This window comes from Heteronotia binoei, chromosome 14, assembly GCF_032191835.1.
Source record: "Heteronotia binoei isolate CCM8104 ecotype False Entrance Well chromosome 14, APGP_CSIRO_Hbin_v1, whole genome shotgun sequence".
Classification (NCBI taxonomy): Eukaryota; Metazoa; Chordata; class Lepidosauria; order Squamata; family Gekkonidae; genus Heteronotia; species Heteronotia binoei.
Genome location: NC_083236.1, coordinates 24,092,369 through 24,110,977, shown reverse-complemented (window position 1 = coordinate 24,110,977; position 18,609 = coordinate 24,092,369). Strand labels below are relative to the sequence as shown.

At 47.0% G+C, this 18,609-nt stretch overlaps 1 protein-coding gene across 1 annotated transcript; it reads left to right on the top strand.

Moving 5' to 3' along the window:
• Window positions 1-9,686: 9,686 nt before the first annotated feature.
• Window positions 9,687-17,923, top strand: CREBL2 (cAMP responsive element binding protein like 2). The gene is made up of 4 exons (XM_060253736.1): window positions 9,687-9,852; window positions 11,861-12,058; window positions 14,568-14,715; window positions 15,444-17,923. The coding sequence occupies exons 1-4, from the start codon at window positions 9,838-9,840 to the stop codon at window positions 15,446-15,448; spliced, it is 366 nt and encodes a 121-aa protein (XP_060109719.1). The 5' UTR covers window positions 9,687-9,837; the 3' UTR covers window positions 15,449-17,923.
• Window positions 17,924-18,609: the final 686 nt, after the last annotated feature.

Here is an 18,609-nt window from a genome sequence, read left to right as displayed (position 1 = left end):
ATATACACATCAGCGTAACTGTCACACCCTTGAATGAAGGACATTGTACTGCCTGGTTCAGCACTAAGGTTGACTTCAATCCCTTTTCTTACCTCGTGACATTTCCTTGTAGCCAGAGATTATTTGTTTTGTTTTGTGCTTCTTAGTTTTTGTTGCAAGGTAAAAAGGCAGGGGGGGGCATGTTTGAGACTGGTCATCAAGTTTTCCCCAAAAGCCATGGAGATGCTTGCCTTTCTTATCTCCTGCTCCGCACAGTAATTGCCTCCCTTTTGTACTTGTTGCCTGATTTAAATAGGGTTGCCAGGTCTAGGTTGGGAAATATCTGGAGATTTAGGGGGTAGAGTTTGGGGAGAGGAAAGAGCTCTGTGGGATATAGTGTCATAGAGTCCACTTTCCAAAGCAACCATTTTCTTCAGGTTAACTAATCTCTGTCTCCTAGAGATTAGTTGTAATAGCGGGAGATCTCCAGCCACCACCTGGAGACTGGCAACTATCTGGCTAGTTACCAATTTTGTGTGGAGAACTGATCAAAAGCATATGATTACCAAAGACATGACAGAGCCTCATGCCCCATTTTGAAAGAAGCCCCCCTGTGCTGCCCATGGCGTTTCAAGAAGGGGACTGCTTCTGTACTGGAAGTTTTCCTCAGTAGATGCCAGAATGAAATTTATAGTTACTATTGAACTGGCAACCATCCATAGTTGTGGATCTTCTCAGAAGGCCTTGGAAAGGAGCAGGCAGAGGCCCAAGAAAGGGGCAAAGCCAGAGAAGCCAGTGAAGGAAGGGTTGCTAGTGGAGGCAGACCTGAGGAGAAGGCCTCAGGAAGGAAGGAGCCTGAGAGAGGGACCTGGGCAGAGAGAAGAAGGGCACATGGCCAAGAACTGCTGAGGGAAAGAAGCCTCTGGTTCCCGTGTAGATTTAAAATAAGCAGCCCAGTATTTCCGCACAGGCTTTACTTTTACGGGGGAAAGGTGTCTAATATCCGAGATTTCATTTTGTATGATGGAATGCTATTCAGGACAGTAGCTTGAAAGCAGGTTTTAGGGATGCCCCTACAGCCCATAAAGGTCACCCCTCTGCTTCAAACAGTGAGGGAAGGAGTCAGGGTTGAGACCCCCCTGTGGTCTGAGCCACCTGCTAAACCGCCTGAAGGTTCTCTCCCACCCTGGATCACACTCCCCCCCCCCCCGTTGATGACCCAGCATGGTCCCCCCCACCCCCGATGGACAGCTATTTAACCTGCAGGCCATCCATCAACAACAATAGAGATGACCAGTGGATTCAAACATTCATTTGCTAAAGGTCTGTAGTAGCAACTAAACCATCTGCTAATAATTAGTTTGCACATCAAAAACCTTGTCCCACAGGGGAACTGTTCTGAGTCCTTTAAAAAGAGGAGTATGGTGTTACGGCGTATAAAATTTTATACTTTTCCATTCCATTCTCACTAGAACCCTGTGAGACTGGTTGGGTTGAGGGAACACAATGGGCCCAAGGTCTCAAACAAGTTTTCTGACAAAAGGGCATTTGAACCTGGCTCTCCCAGATCCTGGCTCAGCTCTCTAACCACTCGACCACACTGGTTTTCACTACAAATGGTGTCACTCCAGAGATAGTCCGAACTCAGCTGAAATAAGAGCTCTCTCTCAGAAGCCGCAGTGAGAGTGGGAACCCTGGGGAAAGTTTGGGCCATTCCCTGGTAGGATGAAGGGAATGTGGGTAACTGTGAAGCTGACAAGGGGCAATTGCCTACAAAGAAGCTGGGCTTGGAAGTGTTATCACTGAAACAGTAGCAGCCAGGGAGCCCCAAACCATCACTGATGGTTCCAAGATGTCCATGGAACTGAGAGGAGAGGCAAACTGCTCTTTGAGAAGAGCCAGTGAATCTGAGGCTCTGTCATACCACACCTCACCAGGAAGGGGGAAGGTGCCTTTAGTCAGGCTGATACACAACCAAAGCCTTTGAAAAAGAGTCCTTTTGAGTCCAGCTCTATCAAATCAGGCCTTTGGGCAAACTGGTGACAGACAAAACAGGCAGCTCTGTTGTGTGAACCCCAAGGCATAGAAGGCACAAAGAATGGATCATTTTTAAAGCCACAGTTGAAACAATCAAGAGGAGGCCTGCTCCTTTTGACCCCTAATCACAGCAGAAACCCACACACATTTAGTCTTTAAATGTAGTTTATTCTTTCCTAGAATGACTTGGAAATGTTTCCTATGGATGGCCTGCGCACACATGCAATGCGTGCCTACGCAGAAGCTGTGACGTTGAATCCCAAAGGAGCTGCAGAATTCACTTGCTGCTTCAGCCATGACCCTGCTCGACTTCACTGACCCTCAGGGCTCTGTATCAAGTTCAGCACCAAACAACTGAAGGCATAGGCTCCTCACAGGATCTTGACGCTTCCTTTCTCTCCTCGAGGAAGAATCCCAAAAGCACTGCACTGTCAAGGAGCCACTCACCTGCATTCTCCAAGGACCAAATGACTCTGCCACCTCAACACTCTCCCACTTCAGTAATTGATTATTTCTGGTTCTTTGAAGCTGATTTTCTTACACACACACACACACACACACAGTTTCAATACAAACACATTTAAAAAGAACATTCACAGTATCAGCGGTGAATGGCTAGGTACTGTGTCATGGCAACAAAATGAGTCATGCAGATTTGCTCATGACACTGAGCTGAACCCAGAACAAAGGAAAGTGCTTACCTCACTGGCTCCACTGGAAGACTTCTCTGGTGTAGGGCCACACACAGCAGCTACTGTGGAGTTTCCCAGGGAGGGAGGGGAAGGGAATGGGGTCAGCTTCAACCCTCCCATTGCATTGGTTCCTCTTAGGAAACAATGGAATGGGAGGTCTATAGCTGGCATATCCCTGGTTCCCTTTCCTTCACCACCTACAGCCACTCCCTATTCCATTCCCTCTACTGGCCCAGCCATGGGTTGAGTTCGTGGAGGGAATGGAAGCTCTCCAGATGGTGGCCAATGGTAGCTCTCCAGATGTTTTTTTTGCCTACAACTCCCATCAGCCCCAGCCATTGGCCATACTGGCTGGGGCTGATGGGAGTTGTAGGCAATAAACATCTGGAGAGCTACTGTTGGCCACCCCTGGAATAGGGAACAGTGGAACTAGTGGAGGGAAGGGAAGCAGGTACAGTGGGGACAGGGGTGGGTAAGTTAGTGGGTTAGTGGGGGTGGTGTAGGGAAGGGAAGCGGGAATAGTGGGGTGGGGAAGGGAAGAGGGGAGGATGTGGATAGAGGAGGAAAGGGAAAGAAGAATAGGAGGAGTGGTAGGAGAGAGGAAACAACACACCATGATGGTGGAGGTAAAGGGTTACAAGACATGGTGGAGGTAGCAGGTTAGAAGACACAGTCAAAATAGGGGAAACAGAGATAGATAGTGGAGTTAGATAGAGGAGTAGGGTAAGTGAGGTGGAGGGGATAGAGTGGCAAACCCCAGTTCACTGCCTCTTTGTGCACCCTTCACTGATCTTGCTGTTTCTGGAGCCTTGGAAACTGTTATGAGGGATAAAAGTCTGCTGTGTGTTCACTCCCCCCTCCCCAACAGATATTCATTAATGTGACATACCAAACTTTTTTTGACCAGTCTCAACAGTCAGTTTTGGGTTTTCCCAATTGAATGATCAATATTCTAGCAGCTCTCAATAAATTCAGCTCCTAAATCCTGTACTCATTTGGCATAAAGCAGGGGTGGCCAACGGTAGCTCTCCAGATGTTTTTTGGCTACAACTTCCATCAGCCCCAGCCATTGGCCATGCTGGCTGGGGCTGATGGGAGTTGTAGGCAAAAAACATCTGGAGAGCTACTGTTGGCCATCCCTGGCATAAAATTTGTAATTCTGGAACAAGTCCATGCCCCACCAGGAAACTAGCAACTGTACAGAGCACACAAAACCTATGCACATGCGCACACGCACACACACAAACACAGATTGAGAGAGAGAGAGAGACTTTCCCTCCCTTTCTTTGAACTTCTGGCTGACGGGTTCTGCTTCCAGTGGTTACTTCTTCCCTTTTGGATGCTGGCCTTGGTACTCATGGTTGGCAGGTGGGCAGCAGGCTTGGGGGGGGGGGAGGTAGCCTCCCCCACAAGGCTCATAAAATGGCTTTCTCAGCTCAGCTCTATGATGGTTGGTTCCACAAGATGTGGCTGAACTCGGGAGCCATTGTTAGTTTCTACTGACTGGCAACAAAGTCCAGTCCCACACAAGTCCCATAAAAACCTTTGTCAGCCATTCTCTTTAGGTATGGATTCTTCCAGCATCCCACATTTTTTTCCCCTTTTGCCATCGTCACAGCTGACTTATGGCAACTTCACAAGGTCTTCAAGGCAAGAGCCATACAAAAAGATGGTTTGCCATTGCTTGCCTCTGCATCACAACCTTGATATTCCGGGGACTTCTCCCATCCAAATAGCAGCCAGGGCGGATCCTGCTTAGTTTCTGAGATTTGATGAGATCACAGTAGCCTGAGCTATCCAGGTCAGGGCAAGCATCCCACCTAACCCTCCAACATCCCTTCAAGATTTCATTTTCTTTTGTAAGAAAATGCTATATTTGGCTCCATACTGAACCAACATTTGGATCTGAAACCATCAGTTACAGGCCCTTGATCTAGGTACATATACCATTACCTGCCCCACTCCACAGTTGTCATGACAAATAAGAAAAGAATGCACCCTGGTATGCTGCCTTGCTGCTTCAGGTGCTTTTGGTTCCTTTGTAAGCCAGCAAGGCACAAGGTGGGTTCTCCTGCATCTACTTCTTCTGAAGTAGCTGGCCTTACCTCCTTGATGTTGTGGGAGACAGAGATGAAGAGATTGATCCAGGGTTTTGTGCATGATCCAGGGAACGTGCATGTTAGGCTACCCAATAAATAGCTTCTTGTGGGAACTTAAACTCTATAACCCTTGCCACATTCTGCACCATTCAAGCATTCCTCTGACACCTCAGTGTGCAGTCTACTGGTTACAGGTGGCCACAGGTGATTAAACGTTCTATCTGCCTTTTCCAATAAATTCATGAGACTTCTCTCGTTGTGTTTTAGGGTCATCCCAAGTCTCTCTCAGCTCCCCCTTTTTATTTTTTGCCTCCTTCCTTTCTTGTCATTTCTCAAGCCCCCCCTCCCTCCCCCCCAAAAAAATTCTGTTCTCATTTAAAACAGCAGGTTCTCAACTCATGGCCAGACTATGGTTCCCAGGATGTTATATTGAATTAAACTGTACAAAACCAATATCTGTCTACAGTGTGGGTATGGCTTTAGTTACATGAAACTAGGAAGAGATCTGATAAAAAAATCTTGGTAGAAAGGGAGGACTGGACCACTTCCACCATTTATTGGATGAGATCTTAGTAGATCTGATGTTTGTGTAAAGGTCCTAAGAAATAATGTCTGTAGAATCACAGAATCATGATGCAGGAAATCCACAACTTACCTCCCCACCCCCTACAGTGACCTCTGCTCAATGCCCAGGCAAAAACCCCTCCAAGATCCCTGGCCAAACTGGCCTGGAGAAAAATTGCTGACTGACCTCAGAGTGGCAATCTGCATATTCCTGGGCAGGTAGGAAAGGGCTATGAGAACTAAGCACTGATGCAACCCTCCCTTGCCCTCCCTCACATAATCTGCCTAAGTTCATAGAATCAGCATTGCTGTCAGATGGCCTCTGTTTAAAAACCTCCAAAGAAGGAGAGCTCACCATTTCCCAAAGAAGCCTGCTTCACTGAGCAACTGTTCTGTCAGGAAATTCTTCCTAAGGTTTAGCTGAAAACTCTTTTGATTTCAACCCACTGGTTCTGGTCCGACTTTCTGGGGCAACCGAAAACAACTCCATACCATCCTTTATATGACAGCCCTTCAAGTACTTGAAAATGGTTATCATATCAAACCGAGAGCCAGTTTGGTGTAATGATTAAGAGTATGGATTTTAATCTGGGAGAACTGGGTTTGATTCCCCACTCCTTCACGTACAACTGCTGGTGTGACCTTGGATCAGTCACAGATCTCTCAGAGCTGTTGTCTCAAGAGCAGTTATCTCAGAGTTCTCTCATCCCCACCTACTCACATGGTGTCTATTGTGGGGAGGGGAGGGAAAGAAGATTGTCAATTCAACTTTGTGAGCTATTGCTATTAAATTTGTGAACTACTACATAAATTAGTTTGCTTTGGAACCATTTTTCCTGAGCTAAGACAAAAATGTGTGAGCTGGAGGCTAAAAATCTGTGAGCTAGCTCACTCTAACTCAGCTTAGAGGGAACACTGATTGTAAGTCACTCTGAGTGAAGGGTGGGATATAAATCCAGTCTCTTCTTCTCTCAGTTGTCTCCTCTCCAGGCTAAACATACTCAGCTCCTTCAACCTTTCCTCATAGGACAGGACTTGGTCTCCAAACTTGATCTATTCATTATGGATGGGGAGGGGCAGTCAGAAGGGGAAATGGTCACCTTGGTGGAAAACTGGCCACCAAAAACTTCACCCAAACGCAGATCCCTTATGTGAGTTTTCTGTCCAGGCCTTTGCCCAACATACACGAATCTTTTAGATGTAGTCTGCTGCCACCATAAGCCATGACTGACCTTATCACCACATAAAACTGGGAGCACACGTGTGTCCAGAGCCCATGAATGCTTGAACAGGGCTCTTGAAGGAAACTCTGAACCTGAAGCTATTTTAGTACACTTCCCACCCTATCTCAGTGCTCAGAAAACAAGCAGGAACTATGAATTATGGTTTGATTTTTGACTGAGGGAAGGATCAGTTTCTTCCTTATGGAAGTTCTCTTGCCCAGGAATCCATCCATGGAAATTTTGATTTGGTACTAAAAGACAGGTGCCAAATGAGCCTAGTTAAGAAGGGTATTCCATAGATGAGGTGCCAGCACTAAAGCGGTGCAAGCGGTGGTGTAGAGAGCAGGGTTTGGGAGGATATTAGTTAGTGAGTTTTACAATATGGGAAGCAGAGCAGTACCCTAGCCCCAAGCCATGTATGGTCTTAAATGTAAGAACCAGGACTTTGGATTGTGCTTGGAAACAGGTGAACTGAAGATTTGTATTGCTGCCCATCTTACTGGCATCTTTCTACCCAAGTGGCTATTGTCTGTTTGGGTTCTGCAACTCCAGGCATTGTCTTTCTGGGGGCTTAAAAGATATTGACTAAAGAAAGAATGTAAGGAACATCTATGCCCTCCAGTTTTTTCCGTTAGTAGTTCATTGGATACAACCCTCTTTTTTTAAAAAAAAGGGGAGGGGGCTCAGTTATGAAGAAGAAGAAGATGAAGAAGATATTGGATTTATATCCCGCCCTCCACTCTGAAGAGTCTCAGAGCGGCTTACAATCTCCTTTACCTTCCTCCCCCACAACAGACACCCTGTGAGGTGGGTGGGGCTGGAGAGGGCTCTCACAGCAGCTGCCCTTTCAAGGACAACCTCTGCCAGGGCTATGGCTGACCCAAGGCCATTCCAGCAGGTGCAAGTGGAGGAGTGGGGAATCAAACCCGGTTCTCCCAGATAAGAGTCCGCACACTTAACCACTACACCAAACTGGCTCTCTTATGGAAATTAAAAATGTCCCTAGTATCCAGGAGTAGCCAGATCCCAACCCTTGCTACAAAATGTCCCACTTAAAAGAAGAAGGAATTGGCTGCTCAGCTGACAGTTCCATTTGCCAGCTCTGGCTTAGGAAGTTCCTGAAAATTTGGGGAGGTGTTATATAAAGAGCCCCGTGGCACAGAGTGTTAAAGCTGCAGTACTGCAGTCCTAAGCTCTGTTCACAACCTGAGTTCGATCCCCGGCAGAAGCTGGGTTCAGGTAGCTGGCTCGAAGTTGACTCAGCCTTCCATCCTTCTGAGGTCAGTAAAATTAGCACCCAGCGTTCTTGGGGGAAAGTGTAGATGACTGGGGAAGGCAATAGCAAACCACCCCATAAAAAGTCTGCTGTGAAAACAACATCACTCCAGAGTTGGAAATGACTGGTGCTTGCACAGGAGACCTTTCCTTTCCTATGTATGTGAAGATATGCCTGGACATGTTGGGTGTAAGCTTCTTCCTGGCTCATTGGAGCTATTGGACTGAGCTTGAGGCACATCACAATACACTGAGAGGATCTTAGGATCTGCCAATAAGAATGCATATTCTAACAAAGGATCCAAAAAGGGCACAACCACAGATGAGCTTTAGCTTCTTGGGGGCTGGGTTTCTCCTGCCCCAACTGTATATATTGCCATCTGTTCTGGTACGCCACTTAGTAGAGATGCTGAGTCACTAATAAAAAGCTTTAATCACTACGCAAGAGCCTCCTCATGTATCGAACCCACTATTTAATAGGAGGTCAAAGTTTGGGGCCAGGGGAAACCCAGAAGGGATGAGCTGCTATTTTCTGTAGGGGAACTGATCTCTGTAATCTGGAGGTCACTTCTGAAGAAGTGTGTGTGCACATGAATTTTTAAGAGCCCCAAATAAAACTATCTTGGTCTTGAAGGTGCCAGTGGACACAAATTTTGCTCTGGAGTTGAGATCAGCTGCAATTCTGGGAGAACTCCAGCCCCTATCTGGAGGATGGTAATCAAACCAATCGATCTCCCGAAGGAAGCATTAGCACTTGCAAATGGGAAAGGAAAAGTAAACAGCTGTTTTCTGATTTAGCAAATCCCTTTGTTGCCTCTTCTCATGTTGGAGGTCAATCAATCATATGCAGAACATAGGGTTGCCAATCCCCAGGTGGGAGCAGGGGATCCCCCGCTTTGGAGGCCCTTTCCCCACTTCAGGGTCATCAGAAAGTGGGGGGAGGGAAATGTCTGCTGGGCACTCCATTATTCCCTAAGAAGACTGATTCTCATAGGGTATAATGGAGAATTGATCCATGGGTATCTGGAGTTCTGGGAGGGTTGTTTTTTTAGGTAGAGGCACCAGAATTGCAGGATAGCATCCAGTGCCTCTCCCCAGAATACCCTCCAAATTTCAAAAGGATTGGACCAAGGGGTCCAATTCTATGAACTCCAAAAGAAGGCGCCCCTATTCTTCATTATTTCCAATGGAGGGAAGGCATTTAAAAGGTGAGCGGTCCCTTTAAATGTGAGGGCCAGAATTCCCTTCGGAGTTCAATTGTGCTTGTCACAACCTTGTTCCTGGCTCCACCCCCAAAGTCTCCTGGCTCCACCCCCAAAGTCCCCAGATATTTCTTGAATTGGGCTTGGCAACCCTAACAGAACGTAACAAGCAATCGGTATCCAATCAGGCTGCAAAGCCATCATAAACCATAATTCGTCAGCCTAAAGTTGTATTTGTGGATTTATTCGCGCATACGCGAATAAATATTTATTTAAAATAAAATGGCTCCGCTTCAGTCAACAGCCAGGTATCGCTCCACAGGGCAACTGCTGGAGGCTGCTGGGAAATGTAGTTCTCATTTGGGAATCGCCTTTTCCCACCGGAGCTCAGGAGGCTCCTCCCAAAGTCCCAGGATGTGTCGCTCTAGCACTCGCTTTTGCTATGTCCATGGTGCATATGACGTTATTCTTTTCGCTCGCCCTCTTAACTTTATCACATTGCGGAACTCTGCAGCATCATGGGAATTGTAGTCTTAGCTCTCAAATGCTTCCTTGTTTCTTGACGCAAGACGAAGGCTCAATACTACATTTCCCAGCGAGCACCGCGGTGCTGATGGAGTTGGGTGCGTACAGGAGTGGAAAGAGTTCAAAACAAGGAAGCAGTAGCGGCTGCTGCAGCAGCATGTAAAGCTGATGGGCTTTTGGTGTCCCCAGTTCAGAGGGAGAGTTCTCCTCTGTTCGTGCAGGGATCCTGGGTTTTGCACATATGGACGACAGCAAAGTAAGTAGTCTTATTTGTGCGTGTATCTCTGCCTGCGTCTGTCTATCAAGACCTGGGCGCTCGTGTATTTTAAGTATTTATTTTATTTTCTATATTTACCTTTCTCACTGAAGCACAGGATGGATTACACAGTATAAGATGATCTGATCAGTATGATGAGGCATCTAGTAAGCAATGCCATAGGGTTAGGACTGCAGAAATCTGAAACAAAGCATAACTATTACATGTGGGATATTAAACGATGTAGAAAATGGTGTTGCATAAGTAGAAAGCAACGAGGCGAGAGCAGGATAATACAGCCAAGAGATTACATGGCATATGCAGTGGTATAGTCTGTGGCAGGGCTTTTTTTCCTGGGGAAATGCAGCAGAACGGAGTCTTGGGACCTCTTTGTGGAAACAAAATGATCAAAAAATGTTTAAAAGTGCATGAGGAGCTCCTGTGTGTTTCTCCTTCTTTTCCCTCTTGAGAGGTATGGCACCTTTCCCCCCAGAAAAAAAAGCCCTTGTCTGTGGTCCTGTTTGCTTTATAAAATAACCTTCCTGAATCAGTCTGTTATAATATACCTCCAATTCTTTAAAAAAAAAAAATAGTCCAAGCAACCCTGATCTTGTCAGATCTTGGAAGCTAAGTAGGGCTGACCGTGGCAAATATTTGGAAGGGAGACCTCCAGAGAATTCCAGGAACTGGAAGGCAGAGGCAGGTACTTCTCTGAATGTCCTCCGTGCCCCAATAGGGGTTGCCATGGTATCCAGGCATGGGGGCACACACACACACACACACAAAACTGCAACAAAACAAAAAAGTAACGAGGCTGGTAACCTGTTAAAAATCTGAAAAGGAACTGAGCCAGTGACTGAATTTATTTACGTCATTTATTCATCTCCTACCTTTCATCCAAATGGGGACCCAAAATGGCTTACATCATTTTTGTAAATTCTGATTTATTCTCACAACAACCCTGAAAGGTAGGCTAGGTTGATGGTGTATGACTGGTCCACAATCACCCAGTGAGCTTCCACAGCAGAGTGGGGATTCACACCTGGCTTACCCAGATCCCAGTCTAACATTCTAGCTATCTAATAGTGTAGTCATCATCAATGCATGTGTGGTGATCTTCAAATGAAGTTTCCTAGAAATATTTATTCAAAGTTCTTTTAGGAGGCGTTGGGCAGTGTATCTGAAAAAGGAAAAAGAATTTCTGTAACATTTCATGTGCTTTCTCTTGATGATGTGACAGAGGAAGACTGCCACTATTCTTATCCCATGCGTGTAGTATAATGAAATTATTCAAAAGATCAACAAAGCCCCTAATATCACAAGGTAAAGTATGCAGAAAAAATAATAATGTCCTCCCTAATGAAAACTGACCAGCATTTAGTAGAGTATTTTGACTAAAATCTTAGTCAACTGATTAAGAGGATGAAAGCTTGTAAGTACTGAATATAATGGGACCTGTTCTCAAGTTAGATCTACAGAAAACTGTGCCCACAGCAATCCATCTCTAGTCCCACTCTGGAGTTTTGAGCTACAGAGACTTGGGCACATCTGGATTCCCGGCAGATGCAAAGGAAAGGGGATGGGGGAGGTAGGAAAGGTTGCTGGCGATCAAAGACTACTAAATATGTTTTGTTATTGAAGCTTGAGATGACATAACAGTACATAATGTTTATGTTGCACCTGTTGAAAGCACTCCATGCACTTCATTGTGACAACCCTTACAGAAGGCCAGTGGGGCATGTCAGTATTTGCATCCTACTCTTGTGGCTGAGGATGGGTGTTGAAAAGAATAGTGCCTGGCCTTAGCCCACCTTGGGGATCAGTAGCTGGAATCTGATAAGAGAAAGCAGGGAAACGGCTGAGAGAAAAACTGATTGCCCAAGCCGCAGAAAGTCATCAGTGAGGATGCTGACAGTGCTCTTTTCTTTTAACAGTTCACAACCTTTATTCCTGAGAAATCTTTTTCTTCCCCCTATTGCTGAAGTGATGCCTTGGGCTTTCTTTCTAGGTCGGTGGAGGCAAAGTGAAGAAGCCGGGGAAGCGAGGCCGTAAACCAGCCAAAATAGATTTGAAAGCTAAACTTGAGAGGAGTCGGCAGAGCGCGCGAGAATGCAGAGCGCGGAAGAAGCTGCGGTACCAGTACCTGGAAGAGCTGGTGTCAAGTAGAGAGAGGGCGATCTGCGCACTGCGAGAAGAGTTAGACATGGTAACTGTCACTTTCTTGCTCTCTTTCTTTAAATCTTAACCCTAGTCCCTGTACTCCCAAGCCTTTTATTGTCTGCTTAAAAGTCTTAACCAAGAACTTGGCCCAGCAACCACATTCTTTAGTTTGCTCTGCCTCTGATGTGTTTAAAACATTTTCTCCCCACTTGGGACAGTGAGTCTGCCCAGATGAGCAGATTGCCTCTCAGGTGCATTTGCAGACTGCAGGGTGGAGTGGGCACCTGTATCATCCTACTAAACAGCAAAATGAGAATTTTGCCATGTGTTAAGTTCAGGGGAGTAGTAAAAAGTCCATCAACATGGGCTTCATCAGCTGTTTTACCCAGTGGTGACATTGACACTGTGGTAAAGAGTGTTCTGCATTTGCTCCTCCTCCTAGATGTCTGCACGCAAACACACACAAACACCAGGTGAGCTGTGTGAGAGCAGGATTGGGCCTGTGCCTGCTTGCCCCTCATGCATTTTTGGCGATGTGTAATACCTGTGTGAACATTTTCACAAGCATGGGCTCTGTACATGTGCCATTTGCCATCCTCCCATTTTATGAAGGATTTTGAACGATTGCTCCAGCCAGCACAGAGAGGTGTGCTGAAACCCTATGGTGCATTAACTTGGCTAAATGTGTATAGCCCTTGAGAAAGAAAGGCAAGTCAGAGCAATGAAGCCTGCACTTGGAACTAAATTCCATTGCATTTGGTGCATGGGCTTTTAGTGGTGGGCAGCCTGAGTGGTTTACTTTGAAGTCTGTGCCCTGCGATGAGGTTCTTGCAGTGGGAGCAAAAGAGGAGAGCCCTGTGAACTCAGGCTCCTTTCGCAGCCAGCACTAACCCAACATCTACTTCATCTTGACCCAGGAGTTCTAACAGATGCTGCAGGTTATCCAGTGGCCATTTCTCCCTCTCATGCTGAGCATTAAGGAGCAGAAAAGGCTGGGAGTTATAACCTCTTCCCTATCTTGGCAGTGCTGCCCAGGCAAAGTTATGCCTTCTGAGCTTTCCCACTGCTGTGTGCCATTTAAAAGCCCAGGGCTCCCAATCAGAGCTGTGTCTTGGGATTGGAAGGGCAGGCCCTGTTTGGTAGCAGAGCTCTGTGCACTTGTCAGAAAGAATCCAACTTGGGGTAACAGCCAGGAACTGTGTAGCTGCCAATGTTCCCTCTAAGCGGCAGAGTCTTGTGAGCAAAAATTCTGCTTTGTGAGCCGCTGGCATTAAAGTTGTGAGCTATTGCATCAGTTAGTGTGCTCTGGGGCCATCCTTCCTAAGCTAAGGCAAAAATGTGTGAGCTGGAGGCTAAAAACCTATGAGGTAGCCCTCGCTAACTCAGCTTAGAGGGAACACTGGTAGCTGCCAATACCAACTACCAAAATTAAGCAGAGTTGCATATCTTCTCATTTATTGCTGTTTGGTGTCAGTCTGCTTCTGCTAGAAGCAAGCAGGAACGTTGAGCTACGCATGGTGTCCCACAGTTGTCGAGAATCTTATTCCACATCCTGTCTCTGCATCTTGTCTCTGCTTCTGAGATTTTTACCAGTCAGTGCCTGTGTGAGTTCATCAAATACCTGTATTTGCTCTGTACTACTTGATGATTGGAGGGTAACAGTGCAAGGGCTTCTGGAGTTCTGGCCCTGCTGGTAGACCTCTTGATGGCACCTGGGTTTTGGCCACTGTGTGACACAGAGGCTGGTTTCACACTGTGAAATTGACACAATTTCATCCTGTTCAGAAAAAACCCACTTCAGTTTGAACCGTTACTGGGCAATCAGACAGCTGCTGCTGAAGCCGCAGGATCCTGGCAGCGGTCAGTGGTTGCCCATTCACACTGCTAGTCTGGCTCAACCACGGACCCGCTGCAGAAAGGGTTGTCTCTTTAAAAAAGGCCCCATGTATGCGCACAATTGAAGAATTGGACAAGCGCACCTCGGAGAGGGTGAGGGGGGAAACCCCCCCCCCCCGACCTTGCCGGAAACAGCTCAGCAGGATCACACAGCTCTTCCACTTATGAGTCACCCCAGGGCATTCAGATAGCAGCTGATTATGCGACCTACATCCGATTCAGGGGGATGAGACTGGGAAAATCCAGGTAGCTTTTTGATGTGTATAGAGGCGTCTGGAGACGGGGTGAGAGCGGGTCCAGTTCAGATGTGCTTGTGCGTTCGTGCACTTTTAATCCGAATGGGAGGGAAACCACCCAGTGTTGGATTAGATCCAACGTTGGCCTGACCCCAACATGGCTTCTTTGACAGCCATTAGTGCTAGAAGGTTCCCCTTTCATAAAAGGAAAGGGGAACCAGTGCGGGTGAGCTATAAACCCAAATCCCCATCCTTGCTTCCTCTCTCACCCCCCCCCCCCCCATCGCTTGTGTGAAATTGCATGTGCTTTGGAGTAGAGAGGTGCAAGTACAGCAATCGCAGCTGTGGAAAAGCTGCTGCAACTTCTGTTCCTGCTGGGATTCATCGGTTTACAAGTGTATGTTTTGTCGGTGTGTGTTTTAGTACAAGCAGTGGTGCATGGCCATGGACCAAGGAAAAATCCCCTCTGAAATCAAAGCCCTCCTCAGCGGGGAAGAGCAAAGCAAACCCCAGCAGAACTCCACCAAGCTGTCCAAAGCTGTCAAGGCAGAGGCCAACAGCCACAATCCGTGTAAGTGTTGACTGTCTCCTCCTTGTCTTAGGGCTGCCAGGCTGGGTGGGTGTCTGGAGGATGTTAGGGAGCCCCACTGTCCAGTGGGTAGGCTAATAAGTCATCGGGACTGCTAGAAGCTGTCCAGGATTGAAGTGGCAAAGGACAAATCCTTGCCATTTGAAAAATGGGTGGGAGAAGGGACTGTGGACAAGATTTTGCGAATGGGCGCCAGGCGCATGGTGAGAGTGAAGGGAAAGGCCGATCCATAATCTGGATGCTTTAAAAAAAAATGTGAAGGCCACCTTGAATGGCTCTTGAGGCAAAGAGAAGACGAAGAAGATATTGTATTTATATCCCGCCCTCAACTCTGAATCTCAAGAGTCTCAGAGCAGCTCACAATCTCCTTTATCTCCCTCCCCCACAACAGACACCCTGTGGGGTGGGTGGGGCTGGAGAGGGCTCTCACAGCAGCTGCCCTTTCAAGGACAACCTCTGCCAGAGCTATGGCTGACCCGAGGCCACGCTAGCAGGTGCAAGTGGAGGAGTGAGGAATCAAACCTGGTTCTCCCAGATAAGATTCTGCACACTTAACCACAACACCAAACTGGCTCCCTTTGAGGTGGCATAGAACATTAAAATACATGGAAGGTTTGTCAGTATTGCCCATAATAGGTGCTTTGATTGACAGGCTGAGCTTATGAATAAGCTATAGGATTTATTGTAGTAAGGTTTGCCTTCTCTTTCAGGGTGAAGGTTGCACTGCTGTGAGAGGAGACCACATCTGTATTTTAAGAAGTGGTGACATGCAAGTCTTTGTGGACCTTCTTCTCTGCTGTAGTGATGCCCGTCAATGACCATGTTGCACAGAATGTGGTGATTATAGTGGACTGGCCAAAAGAAACTGACCAGAAGGCCACCCAAGGAAATCTACAACTTACTTTAACCCACTTCTCTTCTGCATTGCAGACTACGAGCAAGTAGTTCTGACTTTGGGGGAGGGAGGAAGAAACATCCTGACCGAGGTTGCTGTTCCTGTTTTAGAGTTTTTAGCCTGTGTTGTACTTAGGTCATAGTTATTTAAGAAGAATTTGTGCACTAAAATCGGAGATCTTGATCACTGGAGAAGGAAGGGGTTCGTTCTGCATGGGATTATTTATTTGTGGTGCATGATAATGAAGCTAGGATGTGAGTACGTGATGGGAATGCCCTTTGTTTTCCCTGTTGTCATTTCTGAGCTCTTGTGGCTTGAGTGTGAACTGGGGACCAGAATGTGCCGATCTTGCCAGTTAGCCCACTATGAAGCTTTAGGCAAGCCTCCTCTTCTCAATTCTGGCTACCTCCAGTAGCGGCTTAATACTGACCTGCCTTACAGGGTTGTGAGGTCCATGATCTTACTGACTTCATGGAAGTGAAGGGGTTTAGAGCCTTTTCTGAAGCATCAATAGTCTTGCTAGCCCACCAACTTCTTTCTTAGCTTGCCTTCCACACATGCTTTCATCAGCTGACTGCTGGGGGGGGAGCACCCAAATCCTAGCTTCCTCTGCCTCTGACTCCTTTCTTGCAGCGAGCAAGAAGCTTTTAACCCTGAGCCTGGCTGCTCGGCAGCTGAATCTCGTGTTCTTTCTGATTGTGCAACTGTCTATATCTTGCCAGGTAGATAATGAAATGAAGTAGCCTTGAGTTCAGGAGTTCAAAATGCATTGCTTCAAAGTAACACTGGTTAATCCCAAGGCAATTTGCTTTTGATGAAGAGGCTTAGGACCCCCATCTAGAGGTTTTCTGTATATGTATGCTGAACACTTTAGTTTACTTTTATGCCCAGGGGAGTATTCAGAAGCTCTGAGCACAGTCCCAAATTTCTCCTTACAAGGCTGATGGGGAGCAATGTGAGTGTTGCCGTGCAGGATGAGTGGGCGGAAGCTCTGTTTGGGTTGACAGAGACAGTTTTAGGACCAATGTGACTTGGGCTTAAGACATGGCTGTGTGTTCTGTGCACTATGAAAAATTCAACAGGCGGATGCTCCAAGGTACCTGTTTTCTGCGACGTGTATTTATGCAAACAGTTTGCATAGTTTATTTTGTGGTGTTTTACTGTTTTGCATGATCCTTGTCCCCCCCCCCCCGCCCCCCAGCATGGTGATTGAGAGGCAAGGCACATAAGCATGACCCTGAAGACCCTGCTCCTCTCCCTGGAGATGTTAACAGACTTCGTGTGTTTTTGTAACTGGCAATTCACAGTGGAAGGTTAAAAGTAACCCCAATGAAAGCTGAGGTCCTCAGCGAGCTGGACTCTGCCCCCTCCCCTCGTAACTGCCTTCCTTTCCCTCTTAGAACTGCAACCCTGATTTAAAGGCGACGGTGAGGGGGGCATGACACAGCAGTACTGAAGGCAGTTCCTTCAGTGGTGGAAAAGCGTCAGTACCACCCAGGAGGCCAATTCCATCCTCGAGCCCAAGTGCTTGAGAAATGCCCCTCCCCCCGGCACAGGGGAAATCCTTCCTTCCTTTCATGGAATGGCGTTACTGCCCACGTGTTGGTAGACAGAGCAAGGATTAGTGCTGCTCACAGTTCTCCTGGCAGTGGCTTGATTCCACGCCCCTCCCCACCCCAGGTACGCGTTTTTCCTTCTCACGAGGCCATAGGTACATGTATGGCAGGTCAGCTGCTGATTGATCTGGGCACTCAGTTCCTTAGCAAATATCTAAATTCATCCCCTTGTGAGAAGGCCCATTTAACAAGCCATGCGAAGCAAATTGCTGTGTGTTTTTTTTCTTTTAACAGACCTCCTTTTGCTTTAGGGTTTTATTATGCCTGTGAAATTGTGTCGCTCTGTAGCCTACTTGTTAATGCACTCCTGGAGTCCAACGCTAACACAATCTTTCTTTCTTTCTTTCTTGCTGCATGCAATCAAGGAATGCCTTCATGAGAGGTGTTTGTCACCTCCCTACCTGGCTGCCTGGCTGCTGCGGGAGGGGAGTGGGGAGGCTGCTGACCCAGACCTCTCATGTTGAATGCCTGGGAGGTATTGGGAAGAGGGGGCGGGGAGGGAGCAGAGTGTGTGCAGGGAGACAAATAGCCAGGTAGAGCTGGCTGCCTCCCTGCAGGGGTTTCGGAGCTTCTTACACTTCCTGTATTGCTTGCATGTCATGGTGTGGAGAAACTTCTTAAATTGCAAGACCCAAACCTGTCCTTAATTACTTTTTATTAAAGCAGATGAGACTTCAAACTATGTGTGTGGACTTTTATCAAAGCGGAGAAGGGAGCATAGACATCTGGGTAGTTGCAATGCATTTCTGGACTTGTTAGGCTTAGAACACAGTGCCCCTCTGACAGTGGGCCATTCAGCTAGGAGGAGGGGTTTATCCTGACAAAATGGTGCCCTGGAGTGTAGTTATTGACTCCCCCCCCCCCCCTTGTACAATTGATGGTCAGCCATTTACCTCCATGCGATAAGTATATTTGTTGCACTAATAATTAACACCTGTGCTTCATGTTTTGGAGAGGGGGTACATTGTGTCTCCCCCCCCCCAAAAAAAAATTACTGGACTCTATAGAATTTAATGGATGCCACCATTAACTGAATGTGTTCCTGACAATAGACCAAACTCCCTTCAAGGAGCGGTCCTATTTGGACAGTGAGGAGATGTGGAGATTTCTCAACAAAGGTGATGGGGGGCTGTGGTTCAGTGGAAGAGCCTCTGCTTGGCCTGCAGAAAGTTCCAGGTTCAATCCCCAGCATCTCATTTTAAAAGGACCAGGTTGTAGATGATGTGAAAGACCTCACCTGACAGTACAATAAGACCTGGAGATCATCTGTCGATCTGAGTAGACAATACTGACCTCAGTGGTCAAATGGACTGATTCAGTATCATGCAGCTTCAGGTTATAGCTTTTCTCTAGAGTTAAAAGAAA